The sequence below is a fragment of the Peromyscus maniculatus genome, chromosome 9 (genome assembly GCF_049852395.1).
Source record: "Peromyscus maniculatus bairdii isolate BWxNUB_F1_BW_parent chromosome 9, HU_Pman_BW_mat_3.1, whole genome shotgun sequence".
NCBI classification, from domain to species: domain Eukaryota; kingdom Metazoa; phylum Chordata; class Mammalia; order Rodentia; family Cricetidae; genus Peromyscus; species Peromyscus maniculatus.
The window spans coordinates 1,516,381-1,540,279 of record NC_134860.1 but is presented as its reverse complement, the minus strand read 5'-3'; the positions used below and the strand labels follow the sequence as shown (position 1 = coordinate 1,540,279).

At 41.6% G+C, this 23,899-nt stretch overlaps 1 protein-coding gene across 17 annotated transcripts in view; it reads right to left on the bottom strand.

Annotated features, from left to right (window-relative positions):
- Erc2 (ELKS/RAB6-interacting/CAST family member 2) overlaps positions 1–23,899 on the bottom strand; it is a 905,605-nt gene that overhangs the window by 737,286 nt on the left and 144,420 nt on the right. For 11 of the 17 annotated variants that reach the window (XR_013042143.1, XM_076544121.1, XM_042284491.2 and 8 more), the window contains exons 3-4: positions 8,624–8,647; positions 7,568–7,984 (exon numbers count right to left, since the gene is read on the bottom strand). Coding sequence is in view for 15 of the 17 variants with exons in the window: in XM_076544121.1 (XP_076400236.1) it covers positions 7,568–7,984; positions 8,624–8,647 (441 nt within the window). In the remaining 2 variants the exon portion in view is untranslated. The remainder of the gene's footprint in view (positions 1–7,567; positions 7,985–8,623; positions 8,648–23,899) is intronic. The other 6 variants (XR_013042144.1, XM_076544120.1, XM_042284499.2 and 3 more) reach the window with 1 other exon arrangement.

Sequence of the window (23,899 nt, the reverse complement as noted above, 5' to 3'; positions counted from 1 at the left end):
AAGTATGGCATTCTAGTATATGAGAAACGGCAGGTCATAGAATTAGGTACATGGAAGGCTTGGTGGCCACAAATTATCAGGTTTCCATGAAAAAAAAATTGCAAGTGACCAATCATGAGAAATGTTCTATGTGCTTAGGCAGGACTTTATATCATTTCTTCTGTATTCACAACCATGGCTGCAGGATTTCAACAAACCCAAGGCATCCAGTTTTTCCTCAGCCTCTGTACTCTTGCTAATAATTCTCACTGTCCCACCATCTGCCCACACAGAAACTCACAATAGTTGTCTGTCGCTCCTTGAAGCTCCCAGTGTGCACTTAATGAGTTACCAATGCCTTAGCTACACGTAGAGATGAACTATCCCTTCAACTTCCATGGCTACCACCCATATTAGACGACTGCCCATCTAAACAGCCACAACATCCTTCTAACTTCACTCCCTGACTTTGTCTCTTCCTAAATCCACTCTCAACTGATCAATATCATATGCCACACTCCCCAGGGCAAAGGCTTTGAAAAGCTCGCTGGCGTTCATGGAGTAAAAGCCAATCCTTTGTGTCTAGCACTCAGAGTTCTCAAAGACCTAAACCCAAACCAGCTGTTCAGCTGTTCCTTTGCCTCTTGAAAGGCGGAGTTTCAGCTGCTCCCAACCCAGTTTCCTAAACCCGGCATCGTTCTCACATCTGTGCCTTAACTTGACGGTCTCGTCTCTAACCATGCTTTTTTACCGTCAGATTCTTCTGCTTACAGTAGTAGCAAAGGCCCATAAAGGGAAAACTAGTTCCTTCAAGTCAAGAGAATGGAATCTCTGGCCAGGATGGAGAACAACATTCCAGGTGAGCAAGTCAGTCACACAGCTGAGGGACCACCCCTTGGGAAGGCGAAACCATCTTAAGCCATGCTAAAGAGAACGGAAAAAGAGCTCGGCAGTTAAGAGCACTTGCTCTTCAGAGTACTGGAGTTCAGTTCCCAGGGCCCATTCTAAAAGACTTAGAACTGCCTGCAACTCCAGCTCCGGGGGTCCAGTACTCTCCATGGGCACCTGCACTCATATACCCATATACAGTCACACACAGAGAGACACACACATAAAAATAAAAGTTGTTAAAAGAGACAGGGTGAGTAAATTATCTGTTAATGAGACAATGTACTTTTTCTTTCCAGAATTCCCGCCCCTCTTACAGTCACTATGGAGCCACTGTAGGGCTCCATTAGGTTTGCCTGCTCTTCTGAGTACTGACTCAGGAAGATGTAACATTTCCTCTTTCTTCTTTTTTATCTCTTTTGGATGCTGGCCAGAGCCTAAGTACGCCTTCCCTAGTATTTTGGGATTTTTCACTCTTTCTCTGAAGCTCTCTTCCCCTTCAGGAGGCTGCTTACCTACCCTGCAGCTGCTTAGAAGTGCCATGGTTTTTCTCTCCTCCTCTAGCCCCTTCCCGGGTCACTGGCCAAGATTACAGCTTGTCTGCCCTGGAGTTTTCTTTTAAATTCTAATAAAATTGTCCTTGAGCTTCCCTGTGAACCAGTTCTTAAATTCTTTTATCAAGACTAAGAACCCCAAGAGAAGACACCAGTTTTCCTAGTAATATGTAGTGACTTTGGTGGGACTACCCAAAACTTCTGGTAAGAATTCCTGCTCTTGAGTCGGCCACACATGAAGCCAGTCACCAGCTTTCCTCCCTTTAAACTGCACAGCATCTAAGTGTTACTCATTGTCCTCTTAGTGAACAGCCCAAGAGTGGTACAAGGCTTGAGCCAAACCAAGTTGTGACAGCTCCAACATTTGTTGCACACCATTTGGGGACAATAACTCACTACTTTGTGTCTCGATTTCTTTACCTATAGACTAAGGATGGTAACAACGCAATACAGCATAGGACACACAAAGTGAGCGTTAGTGTGATCTGTTTTTAATCACAAAGCTGACATGGATACTCTCATAGTTTTAATGCCTATATTCAATATGTACCCAAAATAAACCACCGAGAAATTCTCTAAGGATTTTAAATCATTTCCACTCATTAAAATATTTGTTGAACATCTACAGGCCATATTGAGGTATGAGAATACTCACAGAGTACTGATTGGGGTTTTATAAATGCATTATATTAAAATAGAAAATAACTGTGCACTTTTTATAATATATGGGAAAAGAAATCTTATAAAAAGACGCTGTACATAAAATGCTAAGTTCGTGTGTTTGGAATATCTTCTGTGATAAGCCTTATGAGTAGAAATAGAATGCACTGAATCTGTGGAGTCAGAATTAGATATGCCTTCATCAGCAAAACTGGAGTGTAGTCAGCAGAACCAAGGACAAGCATGTTAAAAAAAAAATGAGGCCACAAGGTTTTGACAGGGGGTGGGGGCTGACTGGAGCATCATGTAGAAATTTGAGCAGAAATTATATGAGGGAGGTTTGAGCCATCGATAAAAGATTTAAAGCTCAAGAATACCAAGGTGACAACCTTGGCGTTGGTGGATCTTCCACTGGCCTCTGAACATTCTAGATGGATACAGACATTGACCAGGAATTCACATTATCTACTTCTCACTGCCTCCTCACAGCACAGAAGACAAACTCAGACCCTGTGTCCTGAGTTTTGCTAGCCTTGGGCTATTAGTAACCTGAGTCCCAGTGGCTTGAGTGTTCTTCTGCTTCTACTAGTGAAGAAAAGCTAAGCGCCCCCCAAGAAATCAGCACCAAACATCAACACCCATAGCAGCACAGGATAGACCCTTCCACCCAGCACCCTACAGTATGCCAAGTCCAAAGACCTCAGATTCTGCTCTAAGACCCCTTAAGAAGTAGAAGTCTATAAATGTAAGAATAGCATAGAGTGGTTTTTCTCTCCTCAGTGAGATCAATGGTATTTTGGAAAGTTTACATGGAACAGTATGTTTGCAGAAAAAGCTAGAGTACAAGGTAAGCCATTATCACATCAAACACTGTCTTATCAAATCAACCGGTATGGAAACGCATTGATGACACAGTGAGTAATACGGAGTCTTGGCCAACCCTTCGCATGTCAGTTGGAGCTCCTGGCAATGACTTCAGCGTTCCAAATAAGTGGAGATCATCACATTTATTTTGTTGTTGTTACCGCTGCTGCTCTTGCTGCCGTTTCCTGCTCCACAAAGAAGTGGTTTCACTCTCAGCCTTTTCCAGACCACAGAAAAACAAGAGGACACTGAAGTAAGCCACTCTGCCTCATGTGCAGTTTCTGCCAACTCCAGAGTGCCTGGAACAATGGACTGTAGGAGGCCTGGGGATGGGATATCTGTGCGGTCCAACTCCGCCTGAATATGAATCATAAAGCACTAGCACTCCGTTCCCCCAGCATTGCACCACAGCTCCAACCTGGCTGAGCTGCACATAATGAAAAAGGAATCAGGAACACACTGGAGTAAAAACCTCAAGCACACTTTAAATCCTGCTTTAAATTCACTTCAATTAGCAGAGGTCAGGCAGTTTCTATATGCACGCTGAGTTATCCTTACTGGTTTAATAACGAAAGCTGTCAGACATATTGTTCTACTAAAAAAAATGAAAATAGTGCGATAGAAGCACATTTTTAGCCTCCGTAGAAAACATGGAAACAGCTTACAGTGGAATTTGCCTTAAAGGATAATTAATGAAGGAAATAACCCAGACTTTCGGTAATGGGAAACAACTATTTGTGTATTATGTGTTTTATAGATCAGAAACATGGTTACGAAGAACACCAGTGCAGTAAGAGAAAAGTGAGTCACATATTTTGAGATTTCTCCCCCTTTCCTAAGTCCTCTGTCTAGAAGTGACCCTTTTTTTTAATCATCCCACAAAATGTCTGCTCTGCCTAGAACACTCCAGCAAAGATATTCCTAGGAAGGAGACATAATGAAATGATATAAGAGATGAGACTAAGTCAACTGATCCATAAGACATCTCTACTGCTTGCTACCTATGTGACATTAGCAAGCTTCTTGATGTCCCTTGTCCTTCAGTTCCCCCAGGGAAGAAGGACAAATAGTAGCACCTACCTCCTAGAACACGAGGGAAACAGTCTTCTGAGGTCCTTACCTGGCTGGCCAGCTCCTTTTTGTCACTGAAGTCTCATGATCGTAGGCCCCTGCAAGAAACCTTTCCTAACCACCACACTAGAATTTGGCCTCCCCGGGGCCTTGCGCCTCACTCTCCCTTTCATAACACTTCTCGATTTTTCCGTCTATTTCTCACAACAAAAGTCAAGCCAAACTATCAGTTATCATTTTATACTTTCAAATTGATAGTTAATAAAAACGTATGCAACAAGTGGCACACCCCTGTAATACAGGACTCCAGAGGCTAAGACAGGAAGTTGACAAGCTTGAGGCCGGCCTAGGCTATATAGCAGATTCAAAACCAATCTGGAATACTAAGTAGACTCTGTTTCAAACACACAAACAAACGATCTACCAAATGAATGAGGCGTCTCTAGGAATTCAGTGGAGTCAGCACACAGCATCTATACAATACCAACCACTCAGATACTTTGGGGAAATTTTGAACTATGAATGGCTAATGAATTTAAAGTCACAGTTCTTCCAATTTTTAACTTCCAGGCTCTGAAACACCCCTTCTTGCTAATATCATTGGTAAGTCTTCCCTGTACTTCCATCAGCTGTATGCTGCTAAACTTTAGGAATGGCTCTTGGGAATGGGTGAGTCTGTTAGTCCTCACCATACGTTGGATGGAGGTTCTACTCAGCTGAATTTCACATCCATCTCTTCACAGATCAGCCTGCGTCATCAATGCATTCAAGCTAGAGAGACAGGAGTCTATTTGGAAGATAGGAGTAACAGTTCCATGTAATCTAAAAGTAGCATTTGTCAGTTTCTAAGATGTAAATATTCCAACCATGACCAATTTCAAGTGATCAATGGCTTGAGAGCAGGCTCCCCAAATTCCTAAAAATTTAACCAAGGACCTCACAAGATATTGCAATCTTCTCTTAGAAAAGGAGTTTCTTCTAAACCTCTAAACTATGTTCATTGAATCCAAGTTTAAAATTAATGTTTTTTAACATAGGCATGTTTTTTACATATTGTCTATTCTTGATGAGCCAAGATTAGGGCTCATCTGATTGGTTTGATGATCACTGAATCTAGTTGGGTGTGCAGGATGTCCCTTTTGTAACACCTCTCAAATTGATGTTAAGGGTCTAAATGTGATCTACATCCACAACAGACCTCTGTGAGAACCAATCAACTTCTGAAAAAAAATGAATTGTGTTTTTTTGGTTTTTTTTTTTTTTTTTTTTTTTTTTTTTTTTTTTTTTTTTTTTTTGGTTTTTCAAGACAGGGTTTCTCTGTGTAGGTTTTCGCCTTTCCTGGAACTTGCTTTGTAGACTAGGCTGGCCTCGAACTCACAGAGATCCACCTGCCTCTGCCTCCCGAGTGCTGGGATTAAAGGTATGCACCACTACTGCCCAGCATGTTTCTATTCTTTTAACTGGAAATGACCACACCAATGGACCAAAGCAGCATCTAATACATGCTACTTAGATGCAAAATCTAGAGCAGAAAAGCAGTGGTTCCACTCTGACCACAAGAACCCAGCATGGGGAGGGGGTATGTGTGTGTGCTGCAACTGGCCGTTTCTCTGGCGTCCCACTCTGGCTACATCTACACCATCACCCCTTGACCCCAAAATGAAAGCAGCAGCTTTTCCTAATGATAGAGATGCTCTACTCCGACAATTCTGAGACAACCCAAGTAACATTTCCAAAACCTGACCTGTCTGCATGCAATCACGATGTGCACTGCTCTTCTGTAGACTAGACTGGAGGCTCCCAAAGAGGGACAGGGGGATGGCTGCTGCTCTGCTGTGTTAGTCACACACTGCAGCACAACAGGTGACTCCCAAGCCAATCAACTCCAAAGACACATGTTCATTACCTCATAGTTTTGTTTGGCTTTTTCCTATGGGTCCAAAGACCAGGCCCAGCTTAGCAGGGTCCTTTGCTTCATGATGTCTCACAAGGCTGCAGCTCAGGCGTTCAACCTATCACTCAGTATCTCATCTGAAGGCTCAGCTGTGGCTGCCGGCAGGTTTCATTGTTGGCTTCCAGGCTGAGCACCTCCTCACCGCATTGGATGTTGGCTGAAGGTTGCCCTCATGTCCTTACTGTCCGGCCTTTCTATACAGCTGCTTGCTTTATCAAAACACTAGGAAGGTAACAAGCTCTGCTTGCAAGGTAGAGGTTTCAGTCATATGTAACCTTATCTTAGAAGTGGCATCAACATCCATTGCTTCTGCTGTACTGTATCTTTTAGATGCAAGTCTCTAGAATTATCCAGTCCTCAAGAGAAAGTAATTACACAAGGGTGTGAATTCCAAGCTATAAGGACCACTGGAGATCATTTTAGAAATCTGCCCACCACATTCACACCCCTGGAACTCAAATAGAAAGAGCAGGCCAACAAAATAGCTCTTGAAGTATCAATATAAAACCAAGCCATGTGGTTTCCAAAATATATGGCTAAGACCTCATGAAAATAAAAAAAGTGAGATTAAGAGTAGAGGACATCAGGTTTGAAAATTAGACCAAAGTCTGCTAAAATACTCCAAGCAGATACAAACAATGTTAGGGGAACCTTCTGGGAGCATCGGTATCTTAGCAAGTCTCAGCAAGGAAGCCACGCTTCCTTAACAGCAAACAAGGGACTCTCCGGGCAGCTGCCCATCTAAACGGGTATTCAATACCAAGAAATCTAGTCGACTCTGGAACTAGTATTCAGTGCCATTGGTGTTTAGAAAATACATCTAAGGCTCACAGTTTGCTGCGTGGTACGTGTCTCCCTTCAGCAGTTTCACCTACATGATGTTTTTAGATCCATCTCTACCCCAGTAGCAAGAAAACTGTGGTAACAATTTCAAACCCTGGCTGACACCCACATTTTCTTCTAAGCTTTAACTAACCATAAATTCTCAGATATCTGAGCATCTCAACGTTCAGCAGTGGTGGCCAGCCAAAGAATCTGCCTCCGGATGACTTCAAATGATTTAACACTGAGGATAAAACACATACTAAGCCCTGGAACAGTCTGTCCTAGACAAATGCAAACGCAGACGAGGATTATCTTAGACCTGAATGTGCAGAGTTGCTCTGTACATTTTACCATTCTTCTCAAAAACACACATGTGTTTTGCTTTCCATATACTCTGTCCCTGAATCAGTTATAAAAACGCTTGGGTTCTCTGTGTTGCTAATCACCTATTTGTTTTGTTTCTTTAGAGAGAGTTTTGACCAACAACCAAACTTAAGCAGACCTGTCCCTAAAAGCCTCTAAACCATAGTCGCCTGTGGAAAGGTGACCGTAGGCACCTGAGAGTAACTGTACTGCTGCCCTTGCGTGAATAATAACCCAACACGCGTGACGAGAACCGCAGAAAGAGCATGCCCGATTCGACTTTACCAGCCGCAGGCGGAGTAGACCAGGAGCCAGTGTCGGGGATGAGGCTACATAACCCTGAGATAGCTGACTGATACATTTCAGTACCGGAAGCAAGGCTTCGGGGAAGCTGACTGAGCGCTCTTACCTCTCTGAGGTGTATGTTCTCCTTCTCCTTCTGGTCTAAAATCACTTCCAAGTGGCTGACCTGAGACTCGGCCTCTGCCATACGCCGCGTGCGTTCGTTGTCATCCTCGAGGCTCTTGGATGGCAACCCTTTACTCTGCAGCATCTCCAGGAGCTTTTTAATGGATTCATCTCGGGCATTGAGAGTCTGTTTCTGTGTTTCGATCCTCAGCTCCATTTCTTCCAGCGTCTTCCGCAGAAGGAACAGCTCCTTGGCCTGCCTGTCATGCTCTGCCTGGAGCCTGCGAAAGTTCTCCTCCGTCAGCTCGATGGTGAAGTGCTCTGCTCCCCGGTTGCCACTCTCTTGCTGCAGGAGGTGGTTGAGGTCTCTCTGGGTCCGCAGCTCATCCTGAAGGGCCTGGATGGTCAACTGCAGGTGCTACAGTGAGAAAGATGGAGTGGGAGAGGAGAAAGGAGGAAAGTCAATAAACGGGCCATGGGCAAGCTCTCTGCCGCTACCACACCATGACGATGGAATGTTAATCATGAGGTCCAGGGGCCAGCTATGAAGTCCTCCACGGTGACTTCAGAAGCATGGGACAGCACATGAAGAGGGTAATTAATTCAGTGATGCTTTCTGAATGTCTTAGGAGAAGAGATATGTGCACACACACACAGAAACGGTATATTAGTGTCAACCACATGGGAAATTATACATCTATGGTGTTTAATTTAGGAAGGGAAAGGGTTAGAGGGAAACTTTCATGAAACACACCTTCTTAGGCCCACAACACTCCAGACTCAGTATTCCTTGTTTCCTAAGATGTTCTTTATCCATTATTTTCCATGATAAATGCATTATCCATTTAAAAATGAAAATAATAGCATCCAATACAAGTAGACACAAACGAGGACTTTATTTTTTTTTTACAAATAAATCTGTGAACAGGTTTAGTAAACAGGATTACTGCCTCTGCAAGCAAAAGGGAATAAATGGAGACACAGACAACACATTCAGACACACGAGGAGGTGAGGCTACGCAGCGCAAAACAAAGAGGCTGCAAAGAGTGGACAAACCTTGGTTCTTCTGGCATCCAGTAACTGAACAGCATGGGAAATGAAAAAAATGAAGCAAAAAATCAACATAAAGAAAAGTCCAGTGCAAGCAAAGGATATTCAACAAAAGAACTTAATCAACACAGAGTACCTTCACAGAAGAACGAAAGAAAACAAATTCTCATTAAGCCAACACCCAGAAGCTACACACAATTCAGAGCATTGATGCTGGGTCAACGCAAAAAGAACAAAAGAAAAAGAAAGAACAAAAAAGAAAAGCCAATTAAGGCTTATTTCAATAGCCTTTTGTTTCCCTCTCTCTCTGACCCAACCCACAATTTTGGCTATCTTACCAGAGAGGAAATCACAACACTCTTGAGTACCCAAACATTGTTTCCAGTCACCATAGTGGAGAGCACTAGAGAAAGTAGTTAACAGTTGGGAAAAAGAAACCCTTGAATGAAGTCAGTTGGTGAATTCATGTCTTCCTTTCCAGACCAGCCTCACGCTGCTCAGAGGAGGCAGCCACAAGCCTGAAGATGGTTTTTGCCCAGGGACATACCAGGAGGCTTCAAAAATAGCAGCTACTCATTCATTCACAGACACATAATCCTGCCTGTGAACCAGACCACAACATTAAGCAGAGGAATCAAGCTGGACCTAAGACATGACTCCCACCCACAGGGACTCATGGTGTTGTAAGGCACAGATAATACTATGTCTGAGCTATATAAATACTGGAACCGTCAACATCTTAAGTCTGTCTAAAGTCCTGTAGCTGATACCTGGAGGTGCTGAGATCTTTCTGAATGTAGGCTCCACCCAGAAACTAGCACAGTGTGGCACACTGCCAGATTACACTCTACGAGTTTGAATTTCACCTTCACACTGGGAATGAGAAGTCCCTAGAGGGCCACAGTGCCTGGCAGGGTACTGAATGCCACACATTGACATAGACTGCTGATTATTTTGTCATACAATGTAATCTTATAAATATAAGTTTCAGGGTCTTTTATTTACAAGTTGTTCCAACACAGTTTGTATCATGTTTCTCAGCACAGAAAGGAACTCTGCACCTTTTAGCAATCTACTTCCCATTTCCTTCCCAAGACCGAAGCCCTGGGAGCCAGTAATCTTTCCGTCTCTAAAAGTTTGCCTATGAAAGACATTTCTTATCAGTGAAATAATGAAATAAATGGTTTCTTTGGTTTCATATGCATTCAGAGTTTAATACCTGTTTTAGCAAGTATCAGTATTTCATTGCTTTCTATAACTGAATTTTATTCCATTAGAGAAATATACTAAATTTTATTTCTCCACTTAATCAGCTTGTTTATATACAGATATTTATAGCAGCATTATTTACATTGGCCAAAAAGTACATATAATCCATATGCCAATCAATTAATCAGTGCATATATGTGATGTATCCAGTCAATGAAATATTATTTAGACATAAATGGGTGATATAACTAAAAAAATGACCCTGAAAAATCATATATCAGCATAAAAGAAGCCAATCACGAAAGACCACAAATAGTGTGATTCCACTTACACAAAATCCAGATAAGCACATTCATAGGCAGAGATAAATTAATAAATAAACATAAACATTCATGTTTGCAGGAAATGAAGAGGGTATAACTACTTCCGGTGCGATAAACACAATCTCAAGCTAGGTAGTGGTGTTAGTTGCACAGCTGTGAATATATAAAAACTGACCATTTGTACTTATGAGGGGTAAAACATTTATTCTTACAAGATAAGTAATTTTTACCTCAATAAAGCTGTCATAGAAAGTATAAACTAACAGCACAGGGCCATAGGATCTTTTTCCAACAAAGCCCCATCTCTAAACCAATCAAAAAGATTCCAATGGAGTGTGGACAAACTTTGGCCCTGCTTTGGGATGCACTTCAGTTACTGTCTTCTGATTACTTAAATGTGCTTTATGCTAGCATGTCTTTGTCCTCGGATGGTGGTGTGGGTTTCTGAGTTGATCCAAGTTAATTTGGAGATAAATGTGATGAATCAAGATGATGAGAATGGAAAATGAGAGCAACCAAAATTAATGCTTGTTTTATGTTTTTATGAGGTTTTTTTTACAAGATTCATAAATAAGTCAGAAGGAGATTCCAAAACAAATTTGCAGAAATGCTCTGATCACAGGTGTCAACATTGGCAAGATGACAGTAAAAGAACTGTCCCTGGGTGGGCAAGTTGTCTATCACCCTAGTCCTCTGTTTTCATATCTAAAAAGTAGGGCTCAGTCTATTTCTTCCTGGGCTTAAGGGAAGGAATAACAAGGACAATGCATCAGGTACTGGGTTTAAGGGAAGGAGAGGAGGGCCATTTATCCATTCAGTATACATATACCTTCTATCTATCAGACTCACAAATAGAAACAAGAGGAAAAAATAGCTCGTGCTCACAGTTCCTGAAGACAAGTAAAGAAGTAAAGCCACAGAAGAGACACTGTGTCCTGAGAGTCATGACAGAAAGTCATAGCTGGGTGGCTAGACACACAGAGAGGTGGTCACGTAGGGGAGGGCTATGTAGATCCCACCACAGAGTGGTGTCTTCAAGGAGAAGTGAGAATCTGTCCATAGCGTAAAGCTGCAAAATGAAGAGTCCATGGAAATATTCAGAGCCAAAGAGAAACTAAACCTAATAATGGATAGTCACAGTGAAAACCTGGACAGCAGTTACCATCTGCCACACACGCTCCAAGCTCTAGCCAACTTCCCTAACAGCCCAGAGTGGTATCCACTGTTACAATCTCCACTAAAGGAATGAGACTGTAGACAAAGTGAGCGAGTTGTTCCAGCTCCCTCAGCTTGATAAGGGGCATGGCCAGGTGCTTATCTAGCAAGCCTGCCCTCCATAGATAGCCCTGCTTGAACCATGGCAGCGTGTGGGCTCCGAAGGGGCACAAGTCCTTCAGAGTGTGCCAAAGAAGAATGGGTGGTTAAGAGCAGACGGGTGGGCACGCATAACAGTTGTAGCAATTCTTACAATTAAGAATTAGCCATCATATCCAGGTTGGCTTTTGTAGGTTTGCATGTCATTAAGCAACAATACTTTTCCATTAGTCTATTAGTCACAAAATGAGTTCATCATGAGCAAATACAATGTGAGACTCAGTCTAAACTTCAGTTCCTAAATGTCGCAAATCTATGCTTGCATTTAGTTTTTACTCTCTTTTAATGTTAATATGTCCAAACTCAAGAAGGAATAACCTTGTTTCTACACAAAGGATTCTTTAGCAAAATGTATATACCTGATAAGTTTTGATCATCTTTCAAATTCATATCCTTGAAGACAGGGACTATGGAGACATCTCATTTGATCTCATTTTCTCCCCCCACCTCCAACCCTGTCCCTCCCTTTTTAATCTCTAATTACTCTATCTTTAAGAAACTCAACTTGGACCAGCAAAATGGCTCAGCAGTAAAGGTTCTTGCCTCCTAAGCCTGGAAACTTGAGTTTGATCCCAGAAACCCATATTAGGGTAGAAGGTGAAAATTAAATTCACAAAGCTGTCCTCTGGCCTCCAAAGGCATACTGTGATGTGGATGCTCATGTACAAAGACACTATAATAAAAAATAAAATTAAAAAATAACTCAAATCAGTTTCAAAAATTCACTAGAGATCCTAATCTCAGGTTATATATTTAACAAAGATAGTCATAATTTTAAAATGTAATAGCACCCTTGATAACAAATTGTGCACTAAAAGCAGTAGCTGCTAAGTTTCCATGTTTGTAAGAGGACATAGGAAGTATTAATCTCAATGAAGTAAAATCACTTAATGATGATTAAATGAGTTACTGCTCGCAAAACTCAATGTATCAGGCACAGAGCACACACCCCACTAGTCAGGATGGACTAAGGTCACTTCAGAGACAACAACAACAAAATCCTACAGTCTAGCCAGGCAGTGGTGGCGCACACCTTTAATCCCAGCACTCAGGAGGCAGAGGTAGGGGGATCTCTGTGAGTTTGAGACCAGCCTGGGCTACAGAGTGAGTTCCAGGAAAGGTTCCAAAGCTACACAGAGAAACCCTGTCTTGGAAAAAAAAAAAAAACCTACAGTCTGAAGAGGGTAACCCACCTGTTGACATGGAATTGGATCTTCCAAGGTTTTCAGAGAACTTAAAAATTAGCTTGTCAACCTTATTTACAAAGGAGAACAACAGAAGCATATAGGTTATAGGCCCAAGAGAACACCTGCACTCTAACAAAGACAAATCTTCGTGTCGGGGATCCTGTACTTGGTGCTGGGAAAGTAGACAAAAATGGTGTGACTCTAGACTGTGACACTAGGTTGCCATAGGGTGTCCTACAGAAAGGATAGGACTTAACCTAAATAACTTCATTCCACAGTACTGACCCCATGCAGTATTTAAATGGTAGGGGATACCTCAAGGACAGTTGACAAAAGACCATCTGTTGAAGGAGTTTGGTGGTGTGGATAACTAAAAAGCTTGACAGAACTAGCTGCCAAAGGCAAGTCTGTCCTCTTCGTCCTCATCAGAGGAACTTCTTTATGCAGTGGGTGGCGGTTAAGATAAAAACTCCTAATGGACAACACGCAGAGAATGAGTGTCTACGGAATGCTCAACCACACTTGGGACATCTACATTATGTCTGTCCCCCAAGGCTTAGAGAATATCACAGAAGAGGGAGCAGAAAGATTGTCAGAGCCAGTAGTCAGGTAGGACCAGAACCAAACAGTGGTGTCTGGACAAGACAGGCCCACTGCACGAAGGAACTGAGCGTGCTGTGGGTACCTACACTGTGCCTGCATAAGATTAGCTCAATCAATACTCCAGCACACATGGAGGAGAAGCTCCTGAGCCCCCACCCCAGCTGAGGAACTACTGACAGCTAATGGCTGCTAGGGAAGAGAAAGTGTTTTTTTAAAGAGTATAGTTCCTGGTAGATTGCTCATGCTCCAATAAACGGCCCCACATTCGTGCATATATGAGCAATACAAAATGGACTCAGTGAGCTATTTTTTTTTTAAGGATGTGAAGTTTGGAGGGGAGATGAGAGGTAGATTTAGGAAGTGGTGTGGTTTGAGTAAGATGGCCCCCATAGGGTCATATATTTGAATGCTTAGTCACCAGGGAGTAGCACTATTTGAAAGAATTAGAGGGATCAGGAGGTGTGGCCTTGTTAGAGGAAGTGTGTCACTGGGGATAGGCTTTGAGGGTTCAAAAACATGCTAGGCCTTATATCTCTCTGTCTCTCTCTTTCTCTATATATATATCTCTCCATCTGACTCTTTCTCTGTCTCTCTGTATCTGTCTCTCTGTCTCTGTCTCTCTCCCTCCCTCTCTACAGATAAGGATGCAGACCTCTCAGCTACTTCTCCAGCACCATGTCAGTCTGTGTGCCACCATGCTTCCTGTCAAGATGATAATGGACTAACCTCTGAAACTCCAAGCAAGCCCACAATTAAATACTTTCTTTTGTAAGAGTTGCTTTGGTCATGGTGTCTTTTCACAGCAATAGAACAGTGACAAAGACAGGAAGAGCTGAGGAAAGAGGGGTGAATACAATCAAAGTATATTTTGATTGTATGATGTATGAAATTCTCAAATAATTTATTAAAGTATTATAGTCTTTAAAAGACAAGGTTGCAGTACAAGTAAGATCTCTGTCAGAACTACAGTACTTTCTCCAAGAGTCAAAAGTCAGAAAAATCATGGCCAGTTTCCATTTTCCTTGTATTCACATTATTCAGCCCCCTCAATTGCAATCATGTTCCACTCTTCAATCATGAAAATGCACTGCTTTTAAGTCAATCACTTAGATTTCACTGGCTGAGTAATTATGAGCCTACAAAACAGCAACCTGCAAGACTGTATTGCAGGACCATTTCTTTGGAATCTCTTGGTCATCACGATGGCTCAACTTCCCACAGCCTTCCTTTGTGTTGCTCATTAGAGATAAACGCCCTTCCAGGGCCCTCCTTCATCAGGACGGGACAGCCCCCTTTTTCAACCTTCGGCCTGGGTACCAAACTACTTGCATCTTAGCTAACCTCCTTCAAGTACAAAAGTGCATGTGTTGAACAAGGATCTAAAACCCTTTTACTCGCCACCCTGATTCTAGGATCATTCTCCAGTTGTCCTTAGAAAATCAAAGCTCAAAAGGCAAGCTCCTTTCTCTATGGCCTACCACTGGGAAGACTCTAGAGAGAACCAAACTTTAGTAGAAGTCCAGGCTACTGGCTGCAACCATTTTGTAAGAAGCACAAATAGACTCTACCATATGTACCCTGACATGTGTCCTCTAACCAGTCCCTTCTTAACCTTCCTTCCTACTTAGGTATATACTTTAAACGCTGCCCTGCAAGAGAAATGGCAAAGAGCAATTCAGTCCATAAAAGGGGAATGTCTTAAAGGACTCTTCTTATATTACACATAAGTAAATGGCATGGGAGCTAACTAGCTTGGTTAGTCCAGTTTATTTTCAATTTCAAGCACAAGGAAGTTCAGTGACAGTATCCTAGGACAATGAGGGAAGTCATATCAACTACTTCTCCTCCTTCTCTTTCTCCTTCTCTTTCTCTTTCTCCTCCTCCTCCTGGCATCATTACATTTCCTGATACATCTTCCCATTACACTACAGCTAAATGAAAGTAAATCCTCCTTCTAAGCATAGTTAGGCTTACAAAAAAAGGAGAAATCTCTAAGGAAAAAAGAAGTGGGAAGAGAAGGTAGGAAGAAAAAGGGAGACAGAGAAAGATAAGACTCACATGCACACAGTAAAGTTCTAGTCCCTCTCTCATAAGAACAGATGCCAGTGTAAACACTGAGCTGGAAAGGTAACTGAGACCAAGCCAGCACACTTGTTTCCCTGTCATGCCCAGGTCTGCACAGTGGGTAGAATGGTCTCAGGTAGCGTAGCACCCCCTGATCCCTGAAAAAGAAAAATATAAATCTTCTGGGGGTACAAGAGCAAAGCCCTTGTCTGGGGCAAAAATGCTTCACAAAATGGAGAAAAGTGTCAGAGACACTAGGAAAATCCATAGCTGATAGTCATAAACAGAACAGGTTATGTTTCTGAAATGTGTAAGTATGCAAACGAATATTTTTCAAAAAACAGTAAAGAACTAAGGATGTAAAAGTGACACTCAAAATGAACTGGCAGATTTGAAAAAGAATAAAATCATGTAGTAATGAAAAATACAGCATTATAAATGAAAGCCTCATAGATAAGGTAAAACAGAGAACAAAGACCCAATGGAGATAATCCAAAGACTTGCCAGTTCTTTGAAAAATCTAATAAATGTGTCAAAAAGCACAACACATGTGATATTTAAAAGAGGGCATGCCAATGATTTTAACTTTTGACCAAGAACTGCAAATGTTGATGAACCAAACAAATGACTAGAAAAGCATCTTCCACAATCTAACTCTAGAAGAAATGGGAGCCTGGCAAGTTCTGCCACTATTAAATTGGATCCATGGTTTAAAAGTCTTTCCTTTAAGAAAGCCCAGATGATTCCAATTTATATACTCTTTTGGAGAATCTCTCCATTCATCCCTTGAGACTTGACTAACAACACAACAGCTAGATTCGAGCATGAAGAAAGTGACTTATAGCCCAACTTCACACTCAGACCATGAGTACCGCTCAGAAAAAAAAGTCAGACTCATGAAAGAAATATAGAATGTATAGCCTAGTTGCACTTCTTTTAGAAAAAAAATTACAGTAAAGAAAAAATATGCCATCAGCTCAAGATATAGTCATTCATGTTTGTTTAAATCTAAGCAAACTAGGAATAAGGAGAACTACTCCTAAAGTGTATGTCGACTGTATACATGGAATAAATACCTACTATAAGTGTTAGAAGGATTGCCATTAAAAAGGAAAGGAAGTCATATCCACTATCAGCACCACCTAGACAACATTCTCCCACAGGCTTGAGTCAAAACAGCAAGACCAGAAGCCGAGTATCAGAAGGATTGAAAGGAGATAACTCTAACATTATCAACTGCATTATGTGATTATAAACTTAGGAACATCAAGAGTCTATAAATTATAAAAAAAAATAAGAAAAATACTATCCTACTAACAAGAAAAAATAGCCAGAAAAAGATGAATAAATTTGACAATATTAGATTCAGAAATTTCTGTTACACAAAGACAACATATAATGAAAAACAAATCATAAAAATGAAAAAATTGTTATTCATAAAATGCCAAAAGATTATTACCTACAGTACAATCCCATAAATTCAACAAGATCAACAGAAAAACACAAGAAAAGCCAGCCCTGGTGAGCTCAAGGCTTTAAGCCCAGCATTTGGGAGGCAAAGGCATACAGATCTCGGAGTCCAAGGCCAGTCTGGTCTATATAGAAAGTACCAGACCAGCCAGAGCTATAGAGTGAGGCTTGTCTCAAAAGAATAGGAAAGGGCCAGGCGGTGGTGGCGCACGCTTTTAATCCCAGCACTCGGGAGGCAGAGCCAGGCGGATCTCTGTGAGTTCAAGGCCAGCCTGGGCTACCAAGTGAGTTCCAGGAAAGGCGCAAAGCTACACAGAGAAACCCTGTCTCAAAAAAACAAAAACAAAAACAAAAAAAGAATAGGAAAGGAAGCAAGGAAGTGGGGGAGGGATGGATGGAGGGAGGGAGGGAGGGAGGGAGGGAGGAAGAAGGAAGGAAGAGGGGAAGGGAGGAAGGGAGGGAAGGAGGGAGGAAAGAAGGAAGGGAGGGAGGGAGGGAGGGAGGGAGGGAGAGAGGGAGGGAGGGAGGGAGGGAGGGAGGGAGGGAGGAAAGAAGGAAGGAAGGGAGGGAGGAGGAAGAGGCTCAGTGGTTAAGAGGACATATTGCTCCTCCAGAGTACCTAAGCTCTATTCCCAGGACCCACATCTGGAAGCTCACAACTGTCTGTAACTTCAGCCCCAAAGCATCCAACACTCTCTTCTGACCTTCACAGGTACCCACTCACACAGAGGGGGAAGGCAATGCAGTATATAGCATGCTAGATTCTGGAGCAGGTTCTAATCCTGGCCAGACCATGTCCTAGCTGTGTGATATAGAATGGGTTTCTTAGCCTGAACCTGATTCCTCATCTGTAAACTGGGGGTGAACAACCTACTTCATGTCATTGAGTTCAGAAAAATGTTCCTTCCACAGCAAGTGTGAACTAGGCCATACTCTCCATATACCAGCAAGGCCGGTCTCCACATCCTCCCGAATCCTACCCTCCATTGTTGAGGTAGAGGTCAGGACCAAGGCACTTGGACATACATAGGCCCTGGGGTAGAAGCATTTTGACACCTAGCATTCAGACGGGAAGTTGGCCTACAAAGGGAGGGGTAAGGTCTCATAAAAGTGAAGTTCGGCTGTGAAGTCTTGTCTCTCTTCTCATGCTAACACTGTCCAATCACAGTTGATGGAGAAGTGTGGGCCTTAAGACAAATTAACTGAGATTTTCCCATTTCCCATGGCGTCCCCGAGCTAACCTGAGCCTTTCCCTAAGCCATAGTTTGGCCAACTGTTAAATGGGAATCTCACAGTATTATCCAAAAGATTGAAGGAGACTCCATTTTCCTCCAGACAGGCCCTGAGGGAAAATGAATTCTCAACCTTCAATATGGATGACATTTCAGCCAAAAGGCAGTACCAGGAATTTGTTACACTTCATTAACAAGTGACCAACACACCAAGTGTCCTTCTGTTTTTAGCAGATTGCGTTTAATCCCATTTCACGTTGTAGTTTCCCTGGAACAGCGTTCTATAAGCTGCCAATGTTTGCTTGGAGTCTCAAATACTCACACACAAAATACCTTCTCAAGCACAGTTGTTAATTTCCCTATACTGGACGGGACAACGCCATTCCACAGCACACATAATAGTGAATGAGATGCAAAAAGAGAGAGAAGAGGAAACTGTCTCACCAGTTAGTCAGCGCAAGGCCGCCATGTGGAGGAGGCCAGGCTTCCCGTCCTCTCTGTGGTTAGTAGAGGGGTGGTGTCCCTGACATCCGTGTGCTCTGTCCCATTCTCTCCTTCCCCCAAAACTCAACTGCCTCACGTTTGCCAGCTCATTCATCTGACAGCACTGTTCTGAGCTGCCAGACCTTTGTCCACTTCACAAGAGGATAAACTGGGGTCCTTAGAGGATTCCGCTGTAGTCACATCATTAGCAGATATGGGCCAGTGTCGAAACCTGAGGTTTTCTCCAGACAACTCTAGAGTCACCCAGCTCCAACAACAACAAAAAAAAATCACAGAACTTCATTTTACACCACTCCCATCAGCTCCCATATTCAGTTCATTTTTATAAAGAAAAAAGAACAATGAAAATACTAGAAACTAAACCATACTCAAGTTTATATGGAAAAATGAGGAAGGGAGACATACATTTTGCCTGAGCCAATGTTTAGAAGGCCAACTTCCAATAGCTACTGGAGTCAGAATCTAATCCAGATTTCAGAATGTCGAAATACAAAAAGGTAAATAGAATGAAAATATAATTATATATGTATGATGTGCATGGAACACTCAATTATTTAAATAGGGACTAGCCAGATGTTTAGAATCTACTATGTCTTATTCCCAAACATGGAAAATATGAGTTCCTGGCAGATTTTTAAAAAATGTGTGACCTTAAGCTCTTTTCCACACTGCAGGGGAAAAAAACAAAAAATGATAAAGTTTTTGCACTGTAAAGCAGTTTAGGACTCCATTGCTACAAAAGCTGTCTCCAAGCTATATAAAAATATGAATTGGCTTATACCCAGAAGTCTTGAAATTTCTTCTTCTTTTTTTTAATAAATCCATACTCCTTCTCAGGCAAGGATTAAGCATAACTCTTTCAAAGAAAACAGAATCTCTCTGTTTCTCTGCAGACCACGTAACCTGCTCTACTTCTCTTGTGACTTTATTTTCTTATTAATCATTTTCCAGGTTGTCTCTAATCTAATTTTTAGGGCAGGTTCTCTGTAATCCCATGTACAGGATATACAACACTCGCCACGACTCCAAGCCTTCTCAGGGCTAAGCCATGTGTGTGAAAAGACAAACAACAGACGAGCTAGAAATATGTGTGTATACTAATGGAAGGGTATGAAGAAGAGAATGTTCACATATATGGGCCCAGACCCTCTCCCTTAGCATAGAATACCCCAAGGAAAAATAAAGGGAGCTGAACAAAGCGTCCTGACAAGCGACTTTCATAGGCAGAGGGACATGGTATCACTGATGATTGCAGAACCCACTTCGGTGGATATGTGACATTTTGCCAAGATTAATAATGCTATGGACAGAATACATGAAGAAGTTTGCCTTCATAAGCAAGAAGTTCTGGTTTTTATTATATACCAATACTCTAAGGTGACATGCTACTGAAATATTGCACTGAGCTTCGAGTCAAGGACTTGTGTTCTATCTCTAACTTTGCATTCAACTAGTTACATGATCTGGGAGGGAAAAAAACCACTAATCTTGTCTGGCCTTCTGAGACTAATGAAGAAGAGCAGAATTTTGATTCCATTACATCCTATTCAGCAAATTACTAGAACCCTCTAATTATCAACTCTTCATCCATAAATAGAAGACAATAATTTTAACTAACTTGCAGAGTTCATGCAAAGACTCCCCAAGATGCTTGTTGAGTAAGCACAGTGGTTCCCATAAAACACGAAGCATGGGGTCTAGCACGTAAGGAATGGTATCATTATTTTGAGAGAGTGATGGCTAGAGGCCCAGAATTTGAAATTCTCTTTTTCCTCCCTCTATTTAAGCAGGAGACAGAGATGGGCCTACTGAACATAAATTTCCAATCATCAAACAAATGCAATAGTGGAAACAATACACTAAGCACTTTGGCATTTTCTTAAATAAGGGAAAACAGGAAACAGTTGTTTTAAGACCAACTCAAAGAATGGATGTAATTGATTTCCCATTAACTGGCCTGCATATAATTCTATAAGGGGTTCTCAGGATACCAACCATTCCTGGTTTGAAGGTCGCTATGTTCCTTGCATTACCCGTAATATACAAGCAACTACAGGACAATAGCATCCCCTACTGTCAGCACTTCCAAACCTGACGTAATTGTAAAAAACAATTGAAGTTTAACAAGCTGGGCACAGCAGCAGATGGACAACACCAACTAACTCGATGGGTTTCTGTCTCAACGCTTTGTCTGGGCTTTTTGTTTTTGTTTTTTTTTTTTGTTTTGTTTTGTTTTGTTTTTGTTTTTTTTTTTCTTTTGCCATATAGGTCTTTTGCTAATATAGTCTGTGGGATTTCTGTGTGTGTGAATGTGTGTGCTTCTGTGTGTGTGAATGTGTATCTGTGTATGGGAATGTGTCTGTAACTGTGTGTGAATGTGTGTGTATCTGTGTGTGTGAATGTATCTGTAACTGTGTGTGTGAATGTGTGTGTATGTTTGCATGTGTGAATGTGTCTGTATCTGTGTGTATGAATGTGTATGTGTGTTTGTGTATGTGAGAATATGTAACTGTGTGTGTGAATGTGTCTATAACTGTGTGTGTGAATGTGTCTGTATCTGTATGTGTGAATGTATATGTGTGAATATGTATCTCTGTGTGTGAATGTATCTGTATCTGTATGTGAATGTGTCTGTAACTGTGTGTGTATGTTTGTGTGTGTTAATGTGTCTGTATCTGTGTGTGAGAATGTTTCTGTATCTGTGTGTATGTGTCTGTAACTGTGTGTATGAATGTGTGTGTATGTTTGTGTGTGTATCAATGTGTCTGTGTGTGTGTGTGTGTGTGCTTCTTGTGCTTTTTATTTGGCTCTTTCTGTTTGCTTGTTTTATTTTTTAGATGCCTATGTGTTTTCTAATGAAAGAGGGGGGATTTGAGTGGGTGGGGAGGTGGGGAGGACCTGGGAGGAGTGGGAGGAGGGGAAACCAGAATCAGAACACATTGTATGGGCAGGGAGATCCATTTTTTATTAAAAAAAAGAAAAAAGAAATTGGAATTTTTTTAGTGACTTTGAAGAAATAGCCTCAAATGTGTAATCTAGTGCTGATAGGTAGAAGATGAAAACTAATGACACCACCAGTCCAAGTCGCACCCAGGCACTTGACAGCACTTCCCTTAGTTACTTAGTAAATCTTTTTGCATGGCACTTAAGAATCTTTATTGCCCCTCTTTCCAGTATCTTCTCTTCACCACCATACAACGTGTCCATTTAACAAATGGCCAAACACCTAAGTATTTTTAGAATAGGTAAAAAGGTTTATCTCAATTAATTTCAAATGCCTGGATAGATGGTAATGCTACCTGCCCTAAGCCTCATGGGTACTCCAGCTAAATTCTAGCCCCTTCTACTCAAAATTTTAATGAGAAGAGATCCCCCCTGAGGACCACCTGCTTCTCTCTGCTTCTTGGGTCATTCTACCCCTGGGAGGAGAAAAGAAAGGAATCATGTCACGTGGTGTCCTTGGACCAGCAGCGTTAGCAAGCAGGCTCCTGGCCACGCCACACACCTGCTGAATCAGAATCTGCATTATGGCATGACCCCTGGGACATCTGTAGACACATGAAGGTGTGAGAAACATTTCAACCTTACTACTTCTTCAAGCCAAGTTCATTTGCTAATAAAAAATGTGAATGGAAAACACAATGAACATAGAAAGGTGGGGTAGCCCTAAGGGCCTGAAAGCCAGTGTGTGTGACTAACTAAGCCTAAGTAAACTGTAAGTAGTGTTCCCAACATGGGGACTACAGGACAAAGCAAATGAGGGGGGACATCTGGTCTTTCACAACCACTATTGAGCTAGGTACTATTTGATAGGCATATGTGCCAAGGATCCTTTCCCAGTCAAAGAAGAAATCCTACCAGTTTAATTTATTTACATGTTTTTCTTATTTTTTTTCTTTTTTTTTTTTTTCAGAGCTGAGGACTGAACCCAGGGCCTTGCGCTTGCTAGGCAAGCGCTCTACCACTGAGCTAAATCCCCAACCCCTTAATTTATGTACATGTAAATATAATCACAAAACATATAATTATATAAGATATGTGATTATACACACTCATCATTTGTATTAGGGAATGCAGAAATATGCTTAAATTTAATCCTTCACTGTTGTTTGTTGTCATTATTATTTAAAAGGTGACCTGAGGGGAGCTTTTAAACGATCGTCAGAAATGCCAATACTGCATTCCATATTCCCTCTTTTAGTCATTTTACCCTGCCTTTAAACAGCATTTCTGTGTGCCGCTCTATTGTCTCGATGGAATTTCAAGTGACTAGAAAAACCATGAAGAGTCAATGTTGAAACTTCTTCAGATTATAACTTGAACAATGTACTAGGCAAACGTGAATATACAGGTTCACACATAGCCTAAGAATTCAAACTCTGTAAGAGGTTTCCATTTTATTAATGCACTAGTATCCTTTTCTCTGGTACGGAGATAGGATACTTACCACTGTTTCCCCAAAATGTCTAAAGACTTCATGTGTAAACATTTAACAAATATGCATGTATGTGTATGTAGAGAAAAAGAGAACATGAATAAATGAAATAAAAAGAACAAACCAAACCCCTGTGACCTTTAATATTGATTGTCTACTTGAAGGGACTGAGAGTCACCAAGAAGACAAACCTCTTGGCATCTACAAGGGCATTCCCAGAGAGGGGCAACTGAGTGGGAAGACTGACTCTGCATATGGATGGCACCAGCATTCATCTCTCTCTGTTTCCTGACTATAGAAGTAACGTGACCAGCAGCCTCACATTCGTCATCTGCCATGCCTCCCGCAACAGACGGGCTGAATGACCGACCTCCTAAACTGTGAGCAAACAGACCTTTTCTTCCTTAAGGTGTTCTTGTGGGTATTTTGTTTAGCAATAAGAAAAGTAACTTATAAGTCCCTGAAAAGGAGTGTGGCCAATATATCATGAGAATGCAATATCAATAGCCAGGAACAAGACACAGACCAGAGGGATCATTGCTAGACGTATGCAAGACAGAGCATGACTACTAAAGATACAGACGGGGAGAATGCTACATTTCTATTTGGATAATTATTACTATTTTATAATGCTGTGGAGATACTTTAAAAAACCCTGAATTGTACAATTTTTTAAACTGTGAATCTTATAGCATGCCAAGTGTACCTCAAAGAAGCTGTTTAAAATGATGGGGAATGGGGGAAGAATGAAAAGGCTCATCCGATAAAAGTGATCCTTAAGCAAGCATGAATTCTACCCCTGCAACCATGTGGAAAAAGTTAGATACAGCAGTACACACTGGTAATCTCAACACTCCTACAGCGAGACGGGAGGATGGATG